The 22529-nt window shown below is 44.5% G+C and overlaps 2 protein-coding genes across 2 annotated transcripts in view; one reads left to right on the top strand and one right to left on the bottom strand.

Annotated features, from left to right (window-relative positions):
• Positions 1–511: 511 nt before the first annotated feature.
• LOC140650761 (uncharacterized protein KIAA1958-like) lies at positions 512–9431 on the bottom strand. Its single transcript, XM_072859493.1, has 2 exons — positions 9410–9431; positions 512–1557 (listed from the first exon to the last, which is right to left on the bottom strand). Exons 1-2 carry the CDS (start codon positions 9429–9431, stop codon positions 512–514), a joined length of 1068 nt encoding a protein of 355 aa, XP_072715594.1.
• Positions 9432–16664: 7233 nt separating this feature from the next.
• LOC140650760 (lens epithelium-derived growth factor-like) overlaps positions 16665–22529 on the top strand; it is a 111219-nt gene continuing 105354 nt past the window's right edge. The window contains exons 1-2 of the mRNA XM_072859490.1: positions 16665–16730; positions 17145–17324. Of these exons, the coding sequence (XP_072715591.1) occupies positions 17253–17324 (72 nt within the window). The 5' untranslated portion in view covers positions 16665–16730; positions 17145–17252. The remainder of the gene's footprint in view (positions 16731–17144; positions 17325–22529) is intronic.

The following is a 22529-nucleotide window of genomic DNA, read 5'->3' as shown; positions in this document are numbered from 1 at the left end:
TAGATCCTGGTCTTGCTGAACAAGAACAAGCCAACAGGTAAGAAGCAGCAGCCAGTAATAAGTTTGTCTCCTCCAGTCTAGGAGGTCATGTTGTTAAAATAAGAAGTTAACACCCCACCCCACCCCGCTTTAAAATACAACTGATAATATAAACCTTCCCGGGGATTTACAGTCAATAATGTGTGCACATTAAAACTGTATTTCCAGTCTATCTTGTGCTGCCTGAGAACCATTTTTGCCTTTGTAAAAGCAGTAATTATAATACATAAGTAGCTTTCATTTTTGTATTAATGCTATAAATACTATGTTAGCAATATTAAACTATTTCTATTGACTTATTTTTAGAAAGAAAAATATATTATATATTTTCATATACTTATAAAGTGAATTAACACTGCAGAGGGGGTGTAGAGGAATAGTATACAGTCACAGTTTATGTGTATTATTGGGCACAAATTCAATGCTTGAAACAAAAAGGAAAAGAAAACACCGTTCAAGTTAAATCCCCCTTTCAAGCCATGTCAGAGGAAGAGTCATAGGAAGCAGACACTATCAAGTTGCCAGTATTGGAGTGGCTTGCCATGGACTGGGCAGCTTGCTGGCTCAAGTTATTACAGATCAGCACCAGCTGATTGCTCTGTGCTTCTGATAGGGTACTACAGCTCTGGTAGACACTGAAGTTGGTCTTCCTGCCGGGGATGTTGCCTTTCTCACACATTGTCTTTACCATCTTGGCAAGCTTGTTTTTCCCCAGGGCTTGACAACTGTACCAGTGAAGTGCAGCCAAGTTGACAACTGGTTTGATGGATAGATAAAAAGGAGCATCTTCATATCGCATCGCTGGGGGCCGCCGCTGTGCATATTCCTTGTAGTCTTGCACTGGGCAGGTCTGTGGGGAGTGCTGGGTGGCATACACCCTGGAATCAGTCCCTCCTCTCTTGCTTTTGGCATTCATGTCACTGTTGTCTGGCCCCATCCACTCCAAGTATTCCAACCCAGTCTCTGTCACCCGGAGCTGGATGTCTCCCCATTTGAGGGTGGATCCATGAAAACCCGTGCAGTGTCCAAACGCCTTAGTGTTATTTAGCCAGACAAGGTTCAGCAACCCCTCAGGATTGTATCGGCTCAACAAACCTCTTTTGCGTAGGATAAGCTCATCAGCAAAGGTAAGCTTCATGGATTTGTGTGGCTTGTTTCCTTTCCCTTTACACCTTAGCTCTATCTGCTTTTGCTTCAGAGCTTCTTGGGACCTCTTGAACTCTTTATCCCTGGTAATACTGTATCCATACCTGTGCTCTTTGAGATACCGCTCCAGCCCACACTGATAGTTGGCCAAGCTGTTTGGCTCATATTCAGAACCATCCTTCTGTCTAGCATCCACAAAGAAGGAAGCAAGGTAGGCATCAAGCTCTTTGCAGGGGATGACATAGATTTCTCGGGTCTCAGAGGGGTACTTGGAAATGAGGAACTCTCGGAAGTTCCGGAGAGCTGTGTGTGTGCTGCGAATGGTCTTCTTGTTCTGCTCCCTGCTGAGCTCCGCTGCTCTCTCATCCTGGTCTGAAAGAAGGAAAAAAAAAAAACAAACCCAAAGCAAACAAAATCAAAACAAAAGAAGCAGTGAGTTTGTGCAATACATCTGTCACGAATGAGTGATTTAGATAGCTTAAAAAATCACTGTCAAAGGTATTAGCAAAAGTGGTTTTAATATGATTTATAAAAGTGCGACTTAACAAAGTTCGATGGCAAGGTTCTCTCTATTAATTACTGCATGGAAGAAACATACACAGGAAAATTGGGTTACGCTCAAGTTAAAGTGATTCACAGAGAGACCGAGGATACAAAAGGGTACGGAGGACCCTCCCGTTGAGTCACGAGGTTCAGAATAGACCCCCTTGCTTTCTAAACTCCTGATGGAGCTTAGGTGCAGCTGGGTCCAATCTTAGTCTCAGACTTGGACAACAGTTTCTGTCTAAGGGATTATATATACAAAATGTATCAATTCAGCATGCAATCAAAGTTACCAAGACAAAATCAAAGTTACCATACTACAAAGTTATGCGCGATATCGGTCACTTACCAAAGATCTGCCATTGGTAAAAGGTCTCTCTTCCTCGAGGAGCAACCTTGAGAGGCGTCCCAGCTCAAGGGGAGATCACCGCCATGCAGCCACACTGCCTAGCAGGGAGAGCTCAAAGGCGGCTCACTTTGTCTGTCATATTTATAGATAAAGTGGTTGGCTCGTAGTCAAATTACATGTGATAGGAAAGATATGCATGAGGCTCCTTGTACCCACAACTTTCTTTGTTCCTTGATAAATGAGTCTTGGAAAAGCCACCTGCTGTTCATACGTTAACTGCATGATCGGTGTTCCAAGCTCATATGCATCGATGCTCACTGTGCCACTCAGCTTCTTTGTGGGTTCTCAGAGAACAGATCGGGACCAGAGGAGTTCTTGGCCTGGTCACGGCTCAGGCCTTTACCTCCTTTGGAGCCTGTACCAAACTACTGCTAGTTTGGTTAAGAGGTTGAGTGCATCCGTCACAACATCTTCCCCAAAATAAATTTTCTTTAAAAAAATCAATTTCACAAAGAGCACTGGAAAACATTATTACATACCAGTCTTATGATTTAAAAGTCAACTTCAGTTTCACAAATTATGTTACTAGAGTATGGCAAAAACAATCAAAATGAGCTCGTGTCACTAGGGCACACTTAGGGCACAGAGATTTGTGGAAAACTCTGAGATTAGAGGCAATCTGCTTTTTAGAACAAATGCAAGATAGAAACTTTTTTCTATGGATTCCACTGCTGTGTACAGGGCCAAATCCAAGTAATAAACCCATTCTGTATTGCTGTATTGCTTCATTTGTGAAACCAGAGGTTGTACTGGTTCCTTTTTTTTTTTTTTTTTAATCAAAAATAGCTAAAGCATCATATTTATTATAGTAAAAAGTATCTTTAATTGGGTGCATTTTTAAGATTTTAATTTTGCAGAAAAATCAAAATCTGGAAACAACATTATATTACTCTACAAGGCTATTTTCATAGGTCCTTATGATCAGTGACATATCAAACCACAGTTGTTAATCAATGATCAAATGTTACCACTAAGATGATTCTTGTGTACCATTAATTTTCTGGCTGATCATAACATGAGAAAAGGTCTTTACAGTTAAGTGACGAGAAGAGAAAGCTTCGGAGGAACCTAAAAGCAGCCTTCTAATATCCATGTGGAAGTTATCAAGAAGATGGAGTCAGGCTCTGAGGATGAGAGACAATGGGCATAAATTGAAACAAGAGGGGTTAAGCCTGGGTACAAGAAAAAGCTTTTTCCCCATGAGGACAGTCAAACTTTGGCAAAGGGGTCCAGAGAGGCTGTGGCAACTCCATCCTTGGAGGTTTTCAGGACCTGACTGGACTAAGTCCTGAGCAACGTAGTCGGATCTCATAGCTGTCTTTGCTTTGAGCAGAAGGTTGGACTAGAAATCTCCCATGGTCTTTTCTGACCTGGGGTTCTAGGAGTCTAAGGCACCCAAAAGCAACAATTCCAACTAGGGGAAGATTCCCCTAACGATGAGTGCTAAAACTACCATCTGTCATTCCCCTTTTGACAGTAGTGGAGTAGGAGCTTGCCAGGGCCAGGGATGGAAGCAAGAGAGTGTAAAAGTGGGAGTGCAGGACACCGCTTCCCAGCAGCCACCTAGCTTCTCAGCCCATCCCCACTGGGCTGTGAGTTCATACAGTGCAGAAGCTTTCTCTGGAGCCTTTGTGTGTTCCTCCTGTTCTACAGAAAGGAGGTGTGTTCACTCTCCCTACCCATTAAAGGAGCTCGGAATTACTCAGTTTACTATAGGCACATCTAACACATCAATGTAAGATCAGAACATCTCACCAACAGAAAAAATATTCAGCCTTGTAACTTCACTTAACATAAAGCACAAGCAGATCTGCTGGTAGGGAAGAAAGCAGGGAAGGGAAGGTGGCTCTATCTCCTCCCCTAGCCCATTTGCACCATCTCATGTGGTACACACACTTTAGGTGATAGGAGAGGGGAATAATCACACACCTGGGCAACTTCCTCTCCCACCCATCTATATAGCTGAAGAAATACAGGCAGACCAGAAAGCAGGTTTGAGCTCAGATCCCCTGGGACCAGTTCCCACACCTTCAGCACAGAGCTGTCTAGTCCATGGAGAATATCCGGTGGAACCCACTGGGGAGGTTCTCGTGCCCCTTGGAAAGTGAAAAGAACTGGAGGTCTGCAGCCCAGACCTTTAGAGGCTTCTGATGACATGAAAAAATGCTGCCAGAGCAACACTGAGGTTTGCACCAACTGTACACAAGGGGAAAAGAAAGGTAGCCAGTCTATTTCAAAAGATAACCTTAATATTGATGTCAATATCAAAGAACCCCTAGCAGCCTTCAGTGTAGTCTTATGTTTTGGACAATGCATAGGATAAATCCTATTATTATGGCTAAGTACAGGCTGGAAATAAAAAGCCAATGATGTTTGAAGTTCAGAAACAAACATTTACTCCAGTATGTTGTTCAGTGCACCTACCACCATTTATTATAGCACTAGAATGTAATCAGCACCTTGTGCACCTCCAACCTACTCGCTGGCAGGGCAGTGTGAGAAAGAGAGAAGGCCTTGACACTGTGTAAGCACTATTCAGCAATAACTAAAACATTGGTGTATTATCAACACTGTTTTGGTCACAAATCCAAACCATAGCACCATACAAGCTACTATGAAGAAAATTAACTCCATCCCAGCCAAAACCAGTACATTCTCCACCCCTTATTCCATACCATTTACATCATGCTCAGGTCCCACACTATCCAATACATCCTCATTAACCACCACCCTCCTTCCCATCCCTTGATATATACACAGATATCATTCCCTTAGTCTATGGGCCACCCCTGTAAAATGTCCATTAAATGTCCATTGAGTTCATTTAGTCCATGACTTGGGTTATATCTGTTATGGTGGTCACTCAGGACAGGAGAGGTGGTGTGTTGCGTGGACCCATGGAGTTACTGGGCACCAAAGTCAGCTCAGGTCAGGTCACTGCTGCACTTGCACTGCTTCTTGTAAGGCTCATCCTCCATTGGTCCAGGTGGTTCCTGCTATAGTAATTCCTATAACATGCAACTCAAATCATGGGTTACAACAGTTTAAAGGTATATCCATTACAATCTCCACCCCTGGTCCCTTTGGACCAGGCCATAGGGTTTAACATTGCAACGAACTCCTCCCCTTGCCCCTGTAACCAGATGTAATTGAAGTGATTAGTTTGTTCTTTTGTAACTCAGCAACATAGAGATAGGAGCGGGGTAGACAGTGCTTTAATATTGTGTTTGTACACCTATGGCTATGGATATGCTGCCATGCCCAAAGACAATTGGACGAGGAGTAGTACGGACATGCTGCTATGCTCCCAGTACAGCCCCAGCCCATCTTGACAATGAGTCGAGGAGTAGTTAGAATAATTGGTTTGTGTTAGAATAGGAATAAGGGTGCCAAATCATTGTTAGGGACCATGCACCATGAAGAAGGGGAGCAAGTTACATAAGCAAGGCGATATTGCGCATGCCCAGAAGAAGGGGCCAACTAAAGGACACACCTGTACGACCACCAAGGACCACCAGAGACCCCCACGGAAGCCCCTCGGAGCTCAAGGACGCATGCGTAATGACCACGCAAATATGATAATTAGTTCTGGGAAATAGAATGAATATGCATGATCATTCTGGGAAATTTGGTGCATATGTATGTAATTGGACAATATAAGCTTTGGTCGATGTAACCTGCGGTATGCACGCTAGGTGGAACCATGCCCTGTGCGTCCGGCGCCGTAATAAAGAATGCCTGCTTCTTAATACTACATTGGTGTTAAGGAGTTTGATTCCCGATTTTGGTGACACCCCTGCTCCGGCATGGGCTTATCCACGGACCACAGTCCCTTAGGGGGTTTACCTTCTCTGGCGTGGACTTGTTCACATGCCACAGTCTCTTCAGGGATATACCTGCTGCAGCCTGGACTTAGCCACAGTCGCTTCAAGGTGTACCTGCTCCGGCATGGCCCTATCCTTCGACTCGAGTTCACACTGGAGTTCCAGCCTGTCCAGTACAGCAGCACGGGAACAGCAGCAATGCCCTGGCCTGACGCAGCAGTGTGGCTTGCCTGTCTGCAATGGCTGGATGCCACTGCTGTACAAAGTTATCTAGATATTTGCTAATAGCCAGTAAACAGGCAAGGCCAGCCCCAGGAAATCAGTGGTCTTTATCAATGCAAAATTCAGAAGATAGTTATCTGGCTCTTTGTTCTGTCATAAAGAGAACCATTTGAAAATCATTCTTGCTTCTTCCATGGAAAAGGGAGGGTGAGATAGTAAGATTGAGATACAAGTGTATCTCAGCCTACGCAAAACTACTCTGAGATTAAGAGACCATTTAATCAGAGAGAGCTCAGCACTTGTAAGATAATTCTGATACTTGTACTCCCTCACTGTCTGATAAGGGTTGGCTTTGGGCAACTCCTACACACACAACACAGAAAGCCTTAAATCAAAAATATTTAATGTAATTAATTCATATCCAACAATAATCATTTATTTAGAAACTTCAGAAACTTGTTTTCCCTACCAACCCCAACAAAAAGGAAAACAATCAGGTATTTTGAGGTGAAGGTCATATTTGGAACAAATAAAAACATCCTGAAACTTTAGAAACTCTTAAGACCAAATTAAGTGCAACTTTCTTTGCCATAGAATCACGTAATTATATATGTTGGAAGGAATCTCTAGAGATCTCTAGTCAACCCCCCTGCTCAAAGCAGGGTCAATGAGATCAGGTTGCTTAGGGCCTTGTCCAGTCAAAGTTTTGATATCTCCAAGGGTGGAGATCCCAGAGACTCTTGGCGACCCTGTTTCAGTATTTGACTACCCTCACGAGGAAAAATTTTCTGCTTATATTTAATTGGAATTTCCTATGTTGCAACTTGTGTTCATTGCCTCTCTTCCTATGCCAGTGCATCTCCAAGAAGTCTGAATCCGTCTTCTCTACACCCTCCTATTAGGTATTCAAAGAAAGCACTTAAATCTCCCCTTCATCTTCTCTCCTTAAGGTTGAACAAACCCAGCTCCCTCAGCTTCTCCTCATATGTCATGTACTCCAGCCCCAAATCATATTGGCAGCCTCCGCTGGACTTGCTCCACCATGTCCACGTCTGTCTTGTACTCGTGCGGCAAATAGCTGAGCAGGTAAACCCAGTTAAGGCGGGGGGGGGCGGGGCACATGGAGCGGCCCAGGAATGACATTGCTGAGGTATGAGCCATTTGACAGCGAGGTGAATGGTGGAACTGAGACCTCTGGAACTCTGGTGATGAGACATGGACAGAGGGGTCGGGGGATGAGTGCAGCAACAGCATTTTCATCTGTCTGTCAGTGCTTAACAAAGCAAAGGGGCCCCTGGGGGCCTGCCAGCATACTGTCTCGGTGCGCAATTACACAAAATGAGTTGCAAGATTTGGTGAAAACATAATCTGATATCCTTCTATGATAAGGTCACCCACCTAGTGGATGAAGGGAAGGCGGTAGATGTAGTTTTTCAGGATCTTAGTAAGGCTTTTGATACTGTCCCTCACAGTATCCTTCTGGACAAGTTGTCCAACTGTGAGATGAGCAGGTTCACAGTGCGCTGGGTGAGGAACTGCCTGAACGGCAGGGCTCAAAGGGTTGTAGTGAATGGGGCTACATCTGGCTGGCGACCAGTCACTAGCAGTGTTCCTCAGGGCTCAATTCTAGGGCCAGTTCTGTTCAATATTTTTATCAATGATCTGGATGCAGGAGTTGAACGCACCATTAGTAAGTTTGCTGATGATACTAAACTGGGAGGTGCTGTTGACTCTCTTGAGGGACAAGAGGCCTTGCAGAGGGATCTAGATAGATTGGAGCATTGGGCAATCATCAGTGGCATGAAATGTTAGGAAACATTTCTTTATCGAGAGAGTGGTTAAACACTGGAACAGGCTTCCTAGAGGGGTGGTCGATGCCCCATGCCTGTCAGTGTTTAAGAGGCATTTGGACAATGCCCTTAATAACATGCTTTAACGTTTGGTCAGCCCTGAAGTGGTCAGGTAGTTGGACTAGATGATCTTTGTAGGTCCCTTCCTACTGGAACTGTTCTATTCTATTCTGTAACGGCCAAAGATGGGAGAAAGGCTGGGACAGGGGTTATTGCCAGTATGAGGCCTTGGAGAAGATAGTGTCCACTTAAATACCCAAGAACTAATGTGTCTGGGTACTGTACTGGGTTTATGTGGCAAGGTTTTAGTAGCAGGGGTGGGGGCTGCAGGGGTGGCCTCTGTGAGAAGAGAACAGGGGCTGTCCCCATGTCAGATAGAGCCAGTTCCAGCCAGCTCCAAGACAGACCCACTGCTGGCCAAAGATGAGCCAATCAGCGACATTGGTAGTGCCTCTGTGAAAACATATTTAAGAAAGGGTAGAAAACCCTGCGCAGCAGCTGAGGGAGAGAGGAGTGAGAAAAATGTGAGAGAAACAACGATGCAGACACCAAGGTCAGGGAAGAAGGAGGGGGAGGAGGTGCTCCAGGCGCCAGAGCAGAGATTCTCCTGCAGCCCATGGAGAAGACCATAGTGAAGCAGGTTGTCCCCCCCTTTTTGTCCCTTTATTGCTATGGGCCAAACCAGGTAACCACTATGCAGTATCACTACCTATTTCCTGTATGCTCTAACAAGCCCTGTGGGAGGGGAGTGGGAGACAGGACACAAATATGGTTTAGTCTTGTCTCTACATCCCACCCTGTGTCGCCAGAGGTTTAGCATGTTTTCATCTAAGGCGCTGCAATACTTTTACTGTGGTTGCATTTGAGAACTTAGGTGTCTAATTTTAATAAGCATACTGGTGAAAGCAATGCAATAGATCTCAAAGGGAAGGGTCAGGACTACATAGCTTACCTGTGTGTGATTCAAATGCGCTCCAGACAGTAGCTGAGAAGTAGAATTAGGAAATTGTCCTGGGTCTGGCTGGGATAGAGATAACTTTCTTCATAGCAGCTCATATGGTGCTGTATTTTGGATTTGTGACTAAAACAGTGTTGATAATACACTGATGTTTTAAGCTGTTGCTGAGCAGTGCTTACACAGCATCAAGGCCTTATCTTTTTCCCACTCTGCCCACGCGACAAGTATGCTAGGGGTGGGCAAGAGGCAGGGAGGGGACACGGCCAGGAGAGCTGACCCAAACTGACCAAAGGGATATTCCGTACCATATGACATCATGCTCAGCAATAACAGCTAAGAGAAAGGAGGGGGGGGGGGAGCCATTCCATATTAAGGCACTTGTCTTCTGAAGCAACCACTACATGTACTGAGGCCCTACTTTCCAGGAACTGGCTAGACATCACCTACTGATGGGAAGTAGAAGATAAATCTTTTTGCTTTTCTTTGCTTCTGCGCGTGGCTTTTGCTTTTCTTTATTAAACTGCCTTTATCCCGACCCACAAGTTCTTCATCTTATTTTCTCCCCCTGTCCTGCTGAGTAGGGGGAGTGAGAGAGCGGCTTGGTGGGCACCTGGCAGCCAGCCAAGGTCAACCCACCACATATGCTATATAATGTCTCACTCGGCAATAAAACTGGGGGGTAGTCTTGATGTAAGGGCCATAAAGGCCTTGTGAAAGAAGATACTTTTTGTATAAACAACGCATGCCTTGCTAATGACTGTGCCCTTGAAGAGGAACTAAAAGACTGATAAAAGGGGAACATCCTGCCCTAGAAGGCGCCGAAGACTGGGGGAGCGCCGAAGAAACATGAAGTCAGAAAACAACTGCGGTAACTAGGGAAAAGGTAAAGGCGGCAGGGGGAGATCGCGACCACCGACTCAATACAAGACTGAAAAGACTTGCTCCCCCACGCCTGCAAGGAGCATGCGTGCTAATTTACATAGAACTAGCCAATGATAAACAGAGTAGCAATTACTAACCAATAAGCATAAATTTGGGCGGGTTTTTACTAATCATGTAACAAGATAAATATGCGGTAGTTCTTTAGTAGAGTGTGCTAGCTTTGTGGAATAACCACCTAGCACCCATCTTTGCGCAAACATGCAATAAAATACCTCTGCCCTGTGTGTATATTGGCGTCTCGCACACCGGGTAAACGACCCCACGCTTGTGGGATAACAGTCTTTCCAAAGTAGCTGTTGCTCCAGGACTGGCTGGGCATCGGTCTGCTGGTGGGAGGTAGTGATTGCCTTTACATCACTTGGGTTTTTTTCCTCTTACCTTCACTTAAACTCTTTTTATCTTGACCCATGAGCTTTCTTGCTTTTGCTCTTCCTATTCTCTCCCCCATCCCACTGGGGGGCAGGGACTGAGTGAGCAACTGTGTGGAAGCTTAGCTTCTGGCTGGGGTCAACCCACCACAGAATTACAAGCAGGTGTATTGGATTTATGTGGCAAGGTTTTGGTAGCTGGGGGGCTACAGGGATGGCTTCTGTGAGAAGATGCCAGAAGCTTCCCCCATGTCCAACAGAGCCAGTTCCAGCCGGCTCCAAGACAGACCTGCCGCTGGCCAAAGCTGAGCCAATCAGCGACGGTGGTAGTGCCTCTGTGATAACATATTTAAGAAGGGGTAAAAACTGTTGCGCAGCAGCAGCTGGGAGAGAGGAGTGAGAATATGTGAGAGAAACAGCCCTGCAGACACCAGGGTCAGGGAAGAAGGAGGGGGAGGAGGTGCTCCAGGCGCCGGAGCAGAGATTCCCCTGCAGCCCATGGTGAAGACCATGGTGACGCAGGTTGTCCCCCTGCAGCCCATGGAGGTTAACGGTGGAGCAGATATCCACCTGCAGCCTGTGGAGGACCCCACGCTGGAGCAGGTGGATGTGCCTGAAGGAAGCTGTGACCCCGCGGAGAGCTCATGCAGGAGCAGGCTCCTGGCAGGACCTGTGGCCCCGTGGAGAGGAGCCCACGCTGGAGCACGTCTCCTGGCAGGACCTGTGACCCCGTGGGGGACCCACGCTGGAGCAGTCTGTTCCTGAAGGACTGCAGCCCGTGGGAAGGACCCACGCTGGAGCAGTTCGTGAAGACCTGCAGCCCGTGGGAAGGACCCACGTTGGAGAAGTTTGTGAAGGGCTGTCTCCCATGGGTGGGACCCCACGCCGGAGCAGGGGAAGAGTGTGAGGAGGAAGGAGCGGCAGAGACAATGCGTGATGAACTGACCGCAGCCCCCATTCCCTGTACCCTTGCACTGCTTGGGGGGAAGAGGTAGAGAAATTGGGAGTGCAGCTGAGTCTGGGAAGAAGGGAGGGGTGGGGGGGAAGGTTTTTTTAGATTTGTTCTTATTTCTCATTATCCTACTCTGATTTGATTGGTAATAAATTAAATTAATTTCCCCAAGTCGAGTCTGTTTTGCCCCTGACGGTAATCTCTGAGTGATCTCCCTGTCCTTATCTCGACCCACGAGCCTTTCACTGTATTTTTCTCCCCCTGTCCATTTGAGGAGGGGGATTGATAGAGTGGCTTGGTGGGCACCTGGCAGCCAGCCAAGGGCAACCCACCACAGCAGGGGAGGGGCAACCCTTTATAGGGGAGGGGAAGAGAACAGAGACTATGAAGAAAGTAATGTAAAAATAACAACAACAGTGAAGAGGTAGATGAAAAAACGACGAGGATTCTCATTATCTGAAATCTAATTGTATGTCACTGCTTCAGAATAACTGGGACACCAGAGAAACAAAGAAAAGGAGTATAAAAATATCATATTAATCATAAGAGGCTGCACTTTGGTCTTGGCCAAAGCATATTCTTAAATTGACTTTAGAATGTGATTGCAATTTCAGACTTAGGAGCATGAAGTTCACATGGGTATGATTAATCAAATAAATTGTGCTGTGGAGCGTTCTACAAAGCCTGACAGTGCTTAGTTGATATATTGTTTATTAGAGACTTCAGACATTTCCCCCTCTATTTTATTATACTGCCTAGAGTAGTGAATCAAAAGGTGGATTTTTTTCTGTTCTGTCTGAACTATCTACTGCAGATGTAATGGGTAACATCTTAACACCTTAATGGATTACACCTTAACACCTTTTCTCCCCTCCCCCCTCTTATTTAGCAGAGTAATAGAACCCAAACAGCCTTGTTACAAAACTTGCACTTTTATTTCTGAAATTCTGGTTGGTGATTTTGCCCAACTTGAACAATTTTCTTTCCTTTCCCCAGTATGAATGAAGCAAGCTGTGCAGAACATGAACTCAATTCAAAGAGCTCACAATTTACTACCTCATCTCATCAGTATCAGTGCACATTTTCAACACACATATATCCTTTGTTTTCACCAGTCCACAGATGAGAATCTAACAACCAGCTGTTTACAAGATTCTCAAGAAAGGGTTAAGCGTTACACTCACAGAGTTTTAAAGGTGCTTTTTTTTAACCTGCTTTTCTGGCTTGAGCCTGTGCTGCCAGTCTGTCTCTCTCCTCCTCACACTCCAAAAGAATTAATGCATTTGAACTTAGCTTCAACCTTTGCAGTTATTTCTAATTCAAGCATGCAAAGTTATACAAGTTTGGAGAAGAATCAACAGCTGGGCAGAGGAGAGAGATGTGAATGTCTCAACTGAGGGAAAGGCCAGAGAACTCAGGCATGAGATACTCTGCTTGGCAGCTGCATGCATGCCCTTGTTGACCAAAGAGCACCCACATAGCTCCAGACCAGCCACAGCATGTTCATACTTTTGTCAGCTTGGAGTGCCCCAAGGAACATGGGAGGTAACTGGGAATTCTGCACTGAAAAGAGGTTAAGAGATCAGGAACACATACTCATAGGAAATCAGACTTCATTAGTCTCTTGTTCATGGAACAACTTGTTTTTGAATGTCCTGGAATACATGTTTAAACATACTTTATTGTAATTTAATTGGATAGACTGCATTTTGCAGTCTATTCAAATAAATTCAGGACTTTCAAACTTTTTTCTAGCCATGCACAAATACATAGAATGTACACACACCTCCCTACTGCTCAGAATATGGCTATTATCTTTATGCTGTAATCATATGGTCAAAATTTTCCAGCCTGGTTCGTATTGTCATTTCCATAAAAATAATTTGTTCTTCCCAATAGCATATATCCACAGATATCCACAGATATCCACACTGCAGCCCGTGGAGGACCCCATGCCACAGCAGCTAGATATGCACTGAAGGAAGCTGCAGCCTGTGGAGAGCCCATGCTGGAGCAGGCTCCTAGCAGGAACTGTGGCCCATGGGGGACCCACGCTGGAGCAGGGAAAAAATGTCAGGAGGAAGCAGTGGCAGAGATGAGCTGTTATGAACTGACTGCAGCCCACCATTCCCCATCCCCCCTGCACTGCTCTGCAGTGGTGGAGGTAGAGGAGTTGGGAATGGAGGAGTTAAATTGAGCCTGGGAAGAAGTGGGGAAGGGTGGGGGGAAGGTGTGTTTTAGCTTCGTCTTTTTTTCTCACCATCCTACTCTATTTTTAATTGGCAAGAAATAAAAATATTTTTCCCCAAGTCGAGTCTGCTTTGCCCATGATGGTAATTGGTGAGTGATCTCCCTGTCCTTATCTCGACCCATGAGCTTTTCCATCTTATTTTCTCCCCTTGTCCTGCTGAGGAGGGGGAGTGAGAGAGCGGCTGGGTGGGGGTCTGGCAACCAGCCAAGGTCAAACCACCACAAGCTCTCTACTTGAAGCTCTACAGATATTGTCATTCAGAATAAAACCATTTGCTGGAAAAAAATGGTGATATGATCCTACTCAAAATTTAAAAGCAAGAATATAGCTTTTTACTTCACTGTACAGTTTATATCATAAAGACTGCTTGCAGAATATATACTTTTCCATTCTATTAGAGGCTGTACTTGAATGTTTTATTTGGCTTCAGTTTTACGTTTACTTAACAATGCAGAAATGAACCTGATTACAAACAAAATGTAAGCCTCTTAAATTTCTTCAGGTTTTTTTTTCTCTACTTAAATTATATTTAATACACTTTCTTTCCATTTTCTGGAAGCAAGCATACTTTAATCAGTTCTTTCCTTAAAGAAAATATTTTCACTTAAGGCTTGCACAAGGTGCAAGGCTTCTAATTTCTGAGAAACATTAATTTTCAAAAAGTCAGCTTCAAAAGACTGAAAACATGACCATGTCCTCAAGAGATTTCAAAAGCATCACTTTAAAACTAAAATATAAACTTATTTAATAAGATGTGGAAGACAAATATAACTGTAGGATTAAACAGAAATTGTGGTGAGTTGACTCCAGCCATAACCAAGCACCCACACAACTGCTCGCTCACTACCCTCTCCCCCAGGACAGAGGGAAAACAGAAGAAAGGTGAGAAGACTCATAGGTTGAAATAAAGACAGTTTAATAGGTGAAACAAAAGCTGCATGCGCAAGGAAAGCAAAAAGAGGAATTCATTCACTACTTCCCATCAGCAGGCAGGTGTCCAGCCACTTCCTGGAAAGCAGGGCCTCAGCACATGTAATGGTTACTTGGGAAGACAAACACCATAACCATGAATGTCTCCCCTTCCTCCTTCTTTCCCTGAGCTTTTATTGCTGAGCACGACATCATAAGGTATGGAGTATCCCTTTGGTAAGTTCGGGTCAGCTGTCCCAGCTGTGTCCCCTCCTAACTTCTTGTGCATCTCCAGCCTATTCACTAGGGAGGGCAGAGTGAGATACAGAGAAGGCCTTGACACTGTGCAAGCACTGTTCAGCAATAGCCAAAACAGTGGTGCGTTATCAACGCTGTTTTGATCACAAATCCAAAACACGGCACCATAGGGTCCCAAATGGTCAGGCATTTGTGTGTAGGAGGTGAGGAAAATACAGGGGATTTTTTGTCCCTGTCAAATGTGTTAGTGATGTTTCATTTTTTGATAAGCTCTTGTGCTTCCTTTAGGAACTTGGTATTTGTGCTAGGGATAGGAGTTTTTTTCTGCCTCCACAAAAATAAGCCTAAACTTGACCATGCCATTAGTTTTAGCTAAATATCATTATGAGAACATCACAGGAGCTAAGCAGCAACAAGATTTGAGAAATTCCAGAGTCATAATTGAATATCACATCTCAAGTCTATCTTCACATATTTAAAGTACACATATTTCAGTTTTCTCTCTCACTGATTATAAAGAACAGTAAAGAACAGTATTTCAGATGATCTGTAACAATGTCATGCTCTGTGATTCCTGAGCAAGTACATCTTACTTTTGAGAGACAGTGGAACAAACATAGGCATTCCACATTTCTGGACAAACTATGTGCAACCTTTTGAGTAGCTTTCTAGTCACACACTTGAAGATCTAAGGTACAAAAATATCATAAATACATCCTGAAGCACGCACAAGTAAAAAGTTGATGAAAAGGGTTGAAGACCTAAGTCATGAAACTCTGTAATTACCAGACTGCAGCTAATGAATGTAATACTAGCAGAATTAGTCACATGCAGTTCTGAAAAAATGGTATTCTATACTGCATGTGAGCCATCGCCAAAATAAAATATTTGGATGAAAAGTAATTGCTTAACTACAGTTGGTCCTTGACTCTCTCTTGCTTTTCATTCTTTGGAAAGCTTGCAACACAGTTTCATGTTGGTGTTCTGATTATACCCTGCTTTGAGGAGGATGTCTCTCACAAACGGCCCCAGAACCATCTGTTACTTTTTTTTCCTCAGTGCCCCAAAAGTGTACTTGCAAAGTAGAGGTGAATTGCCAACCTGAACTATCACTAGCAATAACTGTTGCCCTTCGGAGGTGGCAAACAGGGAACACAGCTTTGCGTACCTAAGGGAAGAAATGTCGCAGACTCCTGAAGCCAAGATGAAGCCGCCTCAGCCAGAACAAACCTTTCCCCCGCCCCGGCAGTCCAGGATCAGTGCTTCTCAGCAGACTTTTCTCTCTGTTTCTGCACAGTTGTCGCCAGGAGCTGCCTGCGGGCTTCTGCCCGGGGGCAGCTCCCTCCCAGGTAACTGCCTGCGCAAGCAGGTCAAACTTGCTAAGGCCAGTACGTCACAACCACTGTCTGGAATGGAGAAGTTACTAGACGAACATTGCAGTACTTAGTATATGCTGACCGTCTCTTCCCTCCGCCTTGCCTGAACACAGCCGCCACTGCCTCCTCTACCGAAGTGCTTCTCTTTCCCTTATTCCCAACTGTGACACATCCCCTCCTCTCCCCGTCCCCAAGCAGCAGCTGCGAAAGAAGGAATGAACTATTTCATCTGCTCTATAGGGGGAGAACACTAATTAGGGTCTCTTTCCCTTCTCTAACGCAGGAAGACAATATCACTTCTTTCTTTTCCCCTTTAGCCTTCTACACGCCCACACGGGAAGGGATTAAGCTCCTTTCAGCAGGGCTTGCTTATTTTTTCTTTCTCTTTTTTTTCTTTTTCTTTTTTTGGTTTGTTTTCCTTTTCGCTCCGGTTAGTATCAACAAGCTTTCTAGAGGGGGAGAGGGAGCATACTGGTATTTTCTACCGCAGGCTGAAGTGAACTGTGGGATTGGACATGAATGTGGTAGAGACTAGACTGCAATGGTTGAAGCTATGGGGGAAGGGCAAGCAAAATTTTGTTCCTCCGCCCCTCTTCCCGTTCTGGCGCGTGCGCATACGTGTGGGGTGGGGGCAGATGGTACGGCGGGAGCACTGTTGGCCTCGGGGAAGCTTTAGTGGAGGGGTGCGTATCTCTCTCTCTCTCTCTCTCTCTCGTATTTATGTATGTATATTATACAAAGCACGTATCATATGCATGTGTGTGGTGTTGATAGCGTGGGGAAGGGGAGTGAGAGAGCACGAGCAGAGGGGGGGAAGTCACGTGCGAATGTAAGTGGGTTGGGACGAGGTTTGGGGGTGCTGCGCATGGGCGGAGAGGGGTCTCTGGGGGTCAGAGATGAGGTTGGGTGGTGTCTGCGCTAGGAGGGGGTGTGTGCGCGTGTGTGTAGATTTAGATGTATTTGGCAGCTTGGTTTCAGTATCTCTCCTCTAGCCAGAAGGTGAGCGGGGAGGGCAATGACATGGGGTGGGGGCTACCCTTGGTGGAGCGCTCTATTGGCATCCTCTTCCTATCCCCTGGTGTTTTTATCTCTGGCAGTGTGATCTTGAGCGGCTGGAAGCACCTCGGTGGCGGGAAAAGGAGGTGCAGATCCCTCCCCCAACCTTATTCGTCTCGTAGCAACAGGCATCACATCGCTGTGAAAACATGAGTCGAGATTTCAAACCCGGAGACTTGATCTTTGCTAAGATGAAAGGTTATCCCCATTGGCCAGCCAGGGTAAGACACTCCCTCCTCTATGTGCAGGCTGCTGCTACCTCTTTACCTGTCCTTTTTTCCTCCTCTTCGCCTTTTCTGCTCTTCCAGTTTTGTGTCGAGAAGAGTGTTTTCAGACACCTATAGAGAAGAAAACAGATAAATTGTGTCATGCCTCTGTCTTGCCAATGTGTGTGTGGGGGTGTGTCTGTGTGTGTGGTAGCACTGCTGTTGCTGAAAGTGACTTCTAAATCACACTGCAGATCCCACACTGTGGTTTGTTCTTGGCTTATGGTGCTTTATAAGTCTCTCTCTTTTGACATGTAGCACTGTCTAGTAGTCATTAGCTGTCATTAGTTTTTTTAAGTTGTGGAAGGGCTGCTTGAATTCTACATGTGAAAATATGTATTGGGTTTGTGTTAAAGTCAAGCAGTAATTTTTGGGAGTCTTAAAATCTCGAAATGAATTAATTAATAGTGTTTTTAGGAGGAAAAAGTCCTACTGAACTTCATATTTATTTATTTAAAGCTTTCTATATGTCTGCGGTGGGTTGACCCTGGCCAGCAACTAAACACCCACCAGCTGCTTGCTCACTCCCCTCACAGCAGGATGGGGGACAAATTAGAAGAGAAAAAGCAAGGAAAAACACGTGGGTTAAGAAAAAGACAGCTTATTAAGTGAAGGAAAGGGAGGAAAAAAACCTGGAAGTGATGCAGAAGCAATCACTCGCCATCTCCCACCAGCAGACTGACCCCCAGGCAAGTCTCCAAGCAATGGCTACTTTTGAAAGACCGAACCCCCATTTTTTTATTGCTGAGCATGACTTTATATGGCATGGAATATCCCTTTGGTCAATTTGGGTCAACCGTCCCAGTTGTGTGTCCTCCCAAATACTTACCCACGCCTAGCCTATTCCCTGGGGGGGGAGCAGAGTGGGGAAAAAGAGAGAAAGCCTCCACACTGTGCAAACACTGTTCAGCAATAACCAAAACGTTGGTGTGTTGTCATCAACACTGATTTAGCCACAGATCTAAAACACAGCACCATACAGGCTGCTATGAAGAAAGTTCCCAGCCAGATCCAGTACAATGTCTTTTTGTGACATGTGTAGATGTTTTCAAATAGAGAATTTGATACTCTGCTTTTGTGATAAATCAACAAAAGCGCTTGAGTTTTCTCATAATGTAAGTTCATTTTTAGAAATGAAGACTGCTATACCATTAGAACAACAAATTCTGAGATTGTACAAGAACCAAATGGTACAGAAATGCTACTGCCAAATCCTTTGTGATAAAAATCCCCTCCCAAAATCTTAAGTTTTGGTAGGAGTACTCTTGACTATTAAAGTTAGCTATTCTGATTTCTATAGAGTAGGTTGAGGGAGCAAGTATGTAATAAGTCTTCGAGTCCTGTTTCCTGTTCTCCCTGCTCCCTTCAAGACTCACCAAAGCGTAGCTAACAAAGTCAGCCAACAAACGCAGCAGTTTGCGCAGAAGGGTGCAAAGAAAAGGGCCTCAGCTGAATTCATACCAGAGTAAACAGTACAGTGGTTCCAGTCTAAGGCAATTTATACACAAACAAATCCTGCTTCACTGCTCCCAGGAAACCAACTGACCCACCTTTGGGGAAATGTGCCACCCAGAAGGTTGCGCTAAGTTCTCACCAGTCATTGTGCCTGTGTCATATCATGCACAAACACCACCTTGTCATTCAGAAAGGTTCATCATATGTTTTCCTCTGAAAGTGAATGCAATAGCGCTACTGCAATAGAGAGCACACACATTTCACTAGGTTCATAGTGTAGTTTGCAGGGAAAACGTACATTTATTTACTTACAATGTCTATATAAAATAATTAAAAATATAACAGAGGACAGAGTAGATATTCAATCAAACTGTTTTTGTAAGATACTCTGAAGGTGCTTTCATTCTGATCAAAAGGTCAGTGCTTTGTGTCCTGATCCTGCAGTCACTTAACACTTGTTTATCTGAAGGTCATGATTATTCCACTGAAGCTCCATACCTGTGCATGTGTATGAGTTTGGAAAATGAAAGGCCTTACATCCAGATTCATGGAAGCACCTTTATACAAACCTGGAGTAAGTTCAACCCATTTAAGTGCTTTCCTGACCTGGGATAGTGGTGACCAGCCAAGTTTACGCATCAAATAGGCAAATCACAGCATCACTGAAGCCAGCGGCAATACCATCGCAAATTCCAAGGGGAACGAGATTTGACACATGGATATAAATATGGATATAGAATACTGTTCTTTTAAGAAAATGGACTACTATATACCTTCTTATGGACAATGCAAGGTAGGAGTCTGTTGTGGTTTAGCCCCAGTCAGCAACCAAGCACCACACAGCCGCTTGCTCACCCTCCCCACTCCCACCCCCACCGGGATGGGGGAGAGAATCGGAAGAGCAAAAGTAAGAAAACTCGTGGGTTGAGATAAGAACAGTTTAATAATTGGAACAAAAAATAATAATAATAATAAATTGTAATGAGAAGGAAAACAACAAGAGAGCGAGAGAGGAACAAAACCCAAGGGGGGGGGGGGGGAAGTGATGCAACCGCTCACCACCCGCCGACCGATGCCCAGCCAGTCCCCAAGCAGTGACCGCTACCCCTCAGCCAACTCCCCCCAGTTTATATACTGAGCATGACGTCATATGGTATGGAATAGCCCTTTGGCCAGTTTGGATCAGCTATCCTGGCTGTGCCCCCTCCCAGCTTCTTGTGCGCCCGGCAGAGCAGGGGAAGCTGAAAAGTCCTTGACCAGTGTAAACACCACTTAGCAACAACCAAAACATCAGCCTGTTATCAATATTATTCTCATACTAAAATCCAAAACGCAGCACTATACCAGCTACTAGGAAGAAAATTAACTCTGTCCCAGCCGAAACCAGGACAGAGTCGGTGTTGAGTCGCCAAACTTGCACGTGATAGGGAACATGGGGTATGGTGGCTTTCAGCCATGATTTTTGCCCTGGGTTATTCAAGGGGTTGGAAATGCTACCAGTATAAACTAAACTGAATGTACGTAAAGGGTGTGGAGGTAGAATGGCACCTTGCATGTAGAATCTCTGTTATTCAATTTTATTACTTGTCCTTCCCCAACTTTAAATTAATGCTATTGCCTATTAAATATAAACACTCCTCTCTGTAGCTTGTATTGAAATACAATACTATTAATCAAAGACAGCTTCTCAACAAACATAGATGGTACAGAAATATTTGCAAATGAACATATAACCCATCTCAGAGAATTAGACATATATATGCTCATCAAGTAGAGAAGCTTAATATCATTACCATCTATGCAAAAAGTAATAGCGCTAATGGGCAGAGAAATGCTAATTTCTGTAAGTAAGCCAACTGATATGCTAGAACTGTCTCTCTGGAAAATTACAACTAATTTATGGAAGGTGCCAGAGTCATTTTACATACTGGATTTGCACCATTTGTGTGCAGCTGCCAACAAACAAATGAAAAAGAAAATAACCAAACACAATTTGTCCCTTTTTTAAAACAAGAAAGAATATTCTGACATAATGCCTTGGTGATGTTCATTAAGAAACTCTTCAAATGTTTCAAGAGAAATATTCAAAGCTAATGTCTTGTGCTGTGTAAATTCCATATAATATTAGGGAAACTCAGTATAATTACAGCAATTATATCTGTAACAGGTACACAGCTCTGGGATAATTTTGCTTGTGTAACAGCATCCCTGAGTAAAAATTAAAGAAAAATTTAAAAATTAGGCCCTATATGTCAGCCTTCCAGGGAAGAACATTTTCTCTTAACAGAGCACTTACTGAGTAAAATTAGTCTGTATCCCGAAATTACTTCTCTGGACCAACTGTTCTAAATAAATGCTAAATTCTTCCATGGAAAGGAAGCATTAATAGCTAACAATTTCACAACAACAAATACATTATGCAACCACCACAGATGGAGAAATAACCCCTTGATATAACAAAAAGAAGCAGCTGTGTAACTAACACACCTGAGAAGCTGAGTTACAGAGGCTTCTTTGTGTTAAAATAAAAAAAGAAACTGACCATCAATAGGAGTGAGGTCAGGATTTCAGGCTCAGTGTGTGTATTCCACGACATCATGCTGTTAATGACTATAGATAATGTCCAGTGTTCACATGGCGATATTAGCTCTCTCAGTTTACACACAGAAAAAAAAAAACAAACAACCAAACCATAAATATATTTGGGTTTACCCTAGACTTCTCTTTTGTGAGGATTGTAATCATCTCACTGCCCAATTTTCTGGTTTGTTTTGTTCATTTGAAATGTCTCATTCTTACTTCTCTGGTAGGCTCCTTGGTAAGATCACAGAATCACAGAATGGATCTTTCCACACGCTGAGAAGGATATTGCCCAGCACATGATTCTGTGCATTAGTCATGGAGGCCTGGTTCCCATTCTCCAAGCTGCCTGTCATTAGTTAGAAGCCTCTGTATTTGGAACTACTCAGATAGATTATTCTGTGCAATCTGTCTTGATGTAATAATTATTCATAGAATCATCAAGGTTGGAAAAGACCTCTAAGATCATCTAGTCTAACCATCAACCCAACACCTCCGTGCCTACTAAACCATGTCCCGAAGTGCCACATCTACGCGTTTTTTGAACTCCTCCAGGGATGGCGACTCCACCACCTCTCTGGGCAGCCTGTTCCAATGCTTGATAACCCTTTCAGTAAAGAAATTTTTCCTAATATCCAATCTAAACCTCCCCTGGCGCAACTTGAGGCCGTTTCCTCTCGTCCTATCGCTTGTTACTTGGGAGAAGAGACCGACACCCACCTCACTACAACCTCCTTTCAGGTAGTTGTAGAGAGCGATAAGGTCTCCCCTGAGCCTCCGCTTCTCCAGACTAAACAATCCCAGTTCCCTCAGCCGCTCCTCATAAGACTTCTGCTCTAGACCCTTCACCAGCTTCGTTGCCCTTCTCTAGACATGCTCCAGCACCTCAATGTCTCTCTTGTAGTGAGGGGCCCAAAACGGAACACAGTATTCGAGGTGTGGCCTCACCAGTGCTGAGTACAGGGGGACAATCACTTCCCTAGTCCTGCTGGCCACACTATTTTTGATACAAGCCAGGATGCTGTTGGCTTTCTTGGCCACCTGGGCACACTGCTGGCTCATGTTCAGCCAGCTGTCTACCAGCACCCCCAGGTCCTTTTCCGCCAGGCAGCTTTCCAGCCCCTC

The sequence above is a fragment of the Ciconia boyciana genome, chromosome 4, assembly GCF_034638445.1.
Source record: "Ciconia boyciana chromosome 4, ASM3463844v1, whole genome shotgun sequence".
Taxonomy (NCBI): Eukaryota; Metazoa; Chordata; class Aves; order Ciconiiformes; family Ciconiidae; genus Ciconia; species Ciconia boyciana.
Note: the sequence above shows the minus strand (reverse complement) of the source record. Positions and strands in the feature narration are given on the sequence as shown.

Coding starts and splice junctions, on each gene's coding strand:
- LOC140650761 (XM_072859493.1), bottom strand. CDS start 9,431: ATGTCTAGCCAGTTCCTGGAAA. Junction 1,558..9,409: donor GTCTAGCCAGTTCCTGGAAA/GTAGGGCCTCAG, acceptor TCCTTCTTTCAG/ACCAGGATGAGAGAGCAGCG.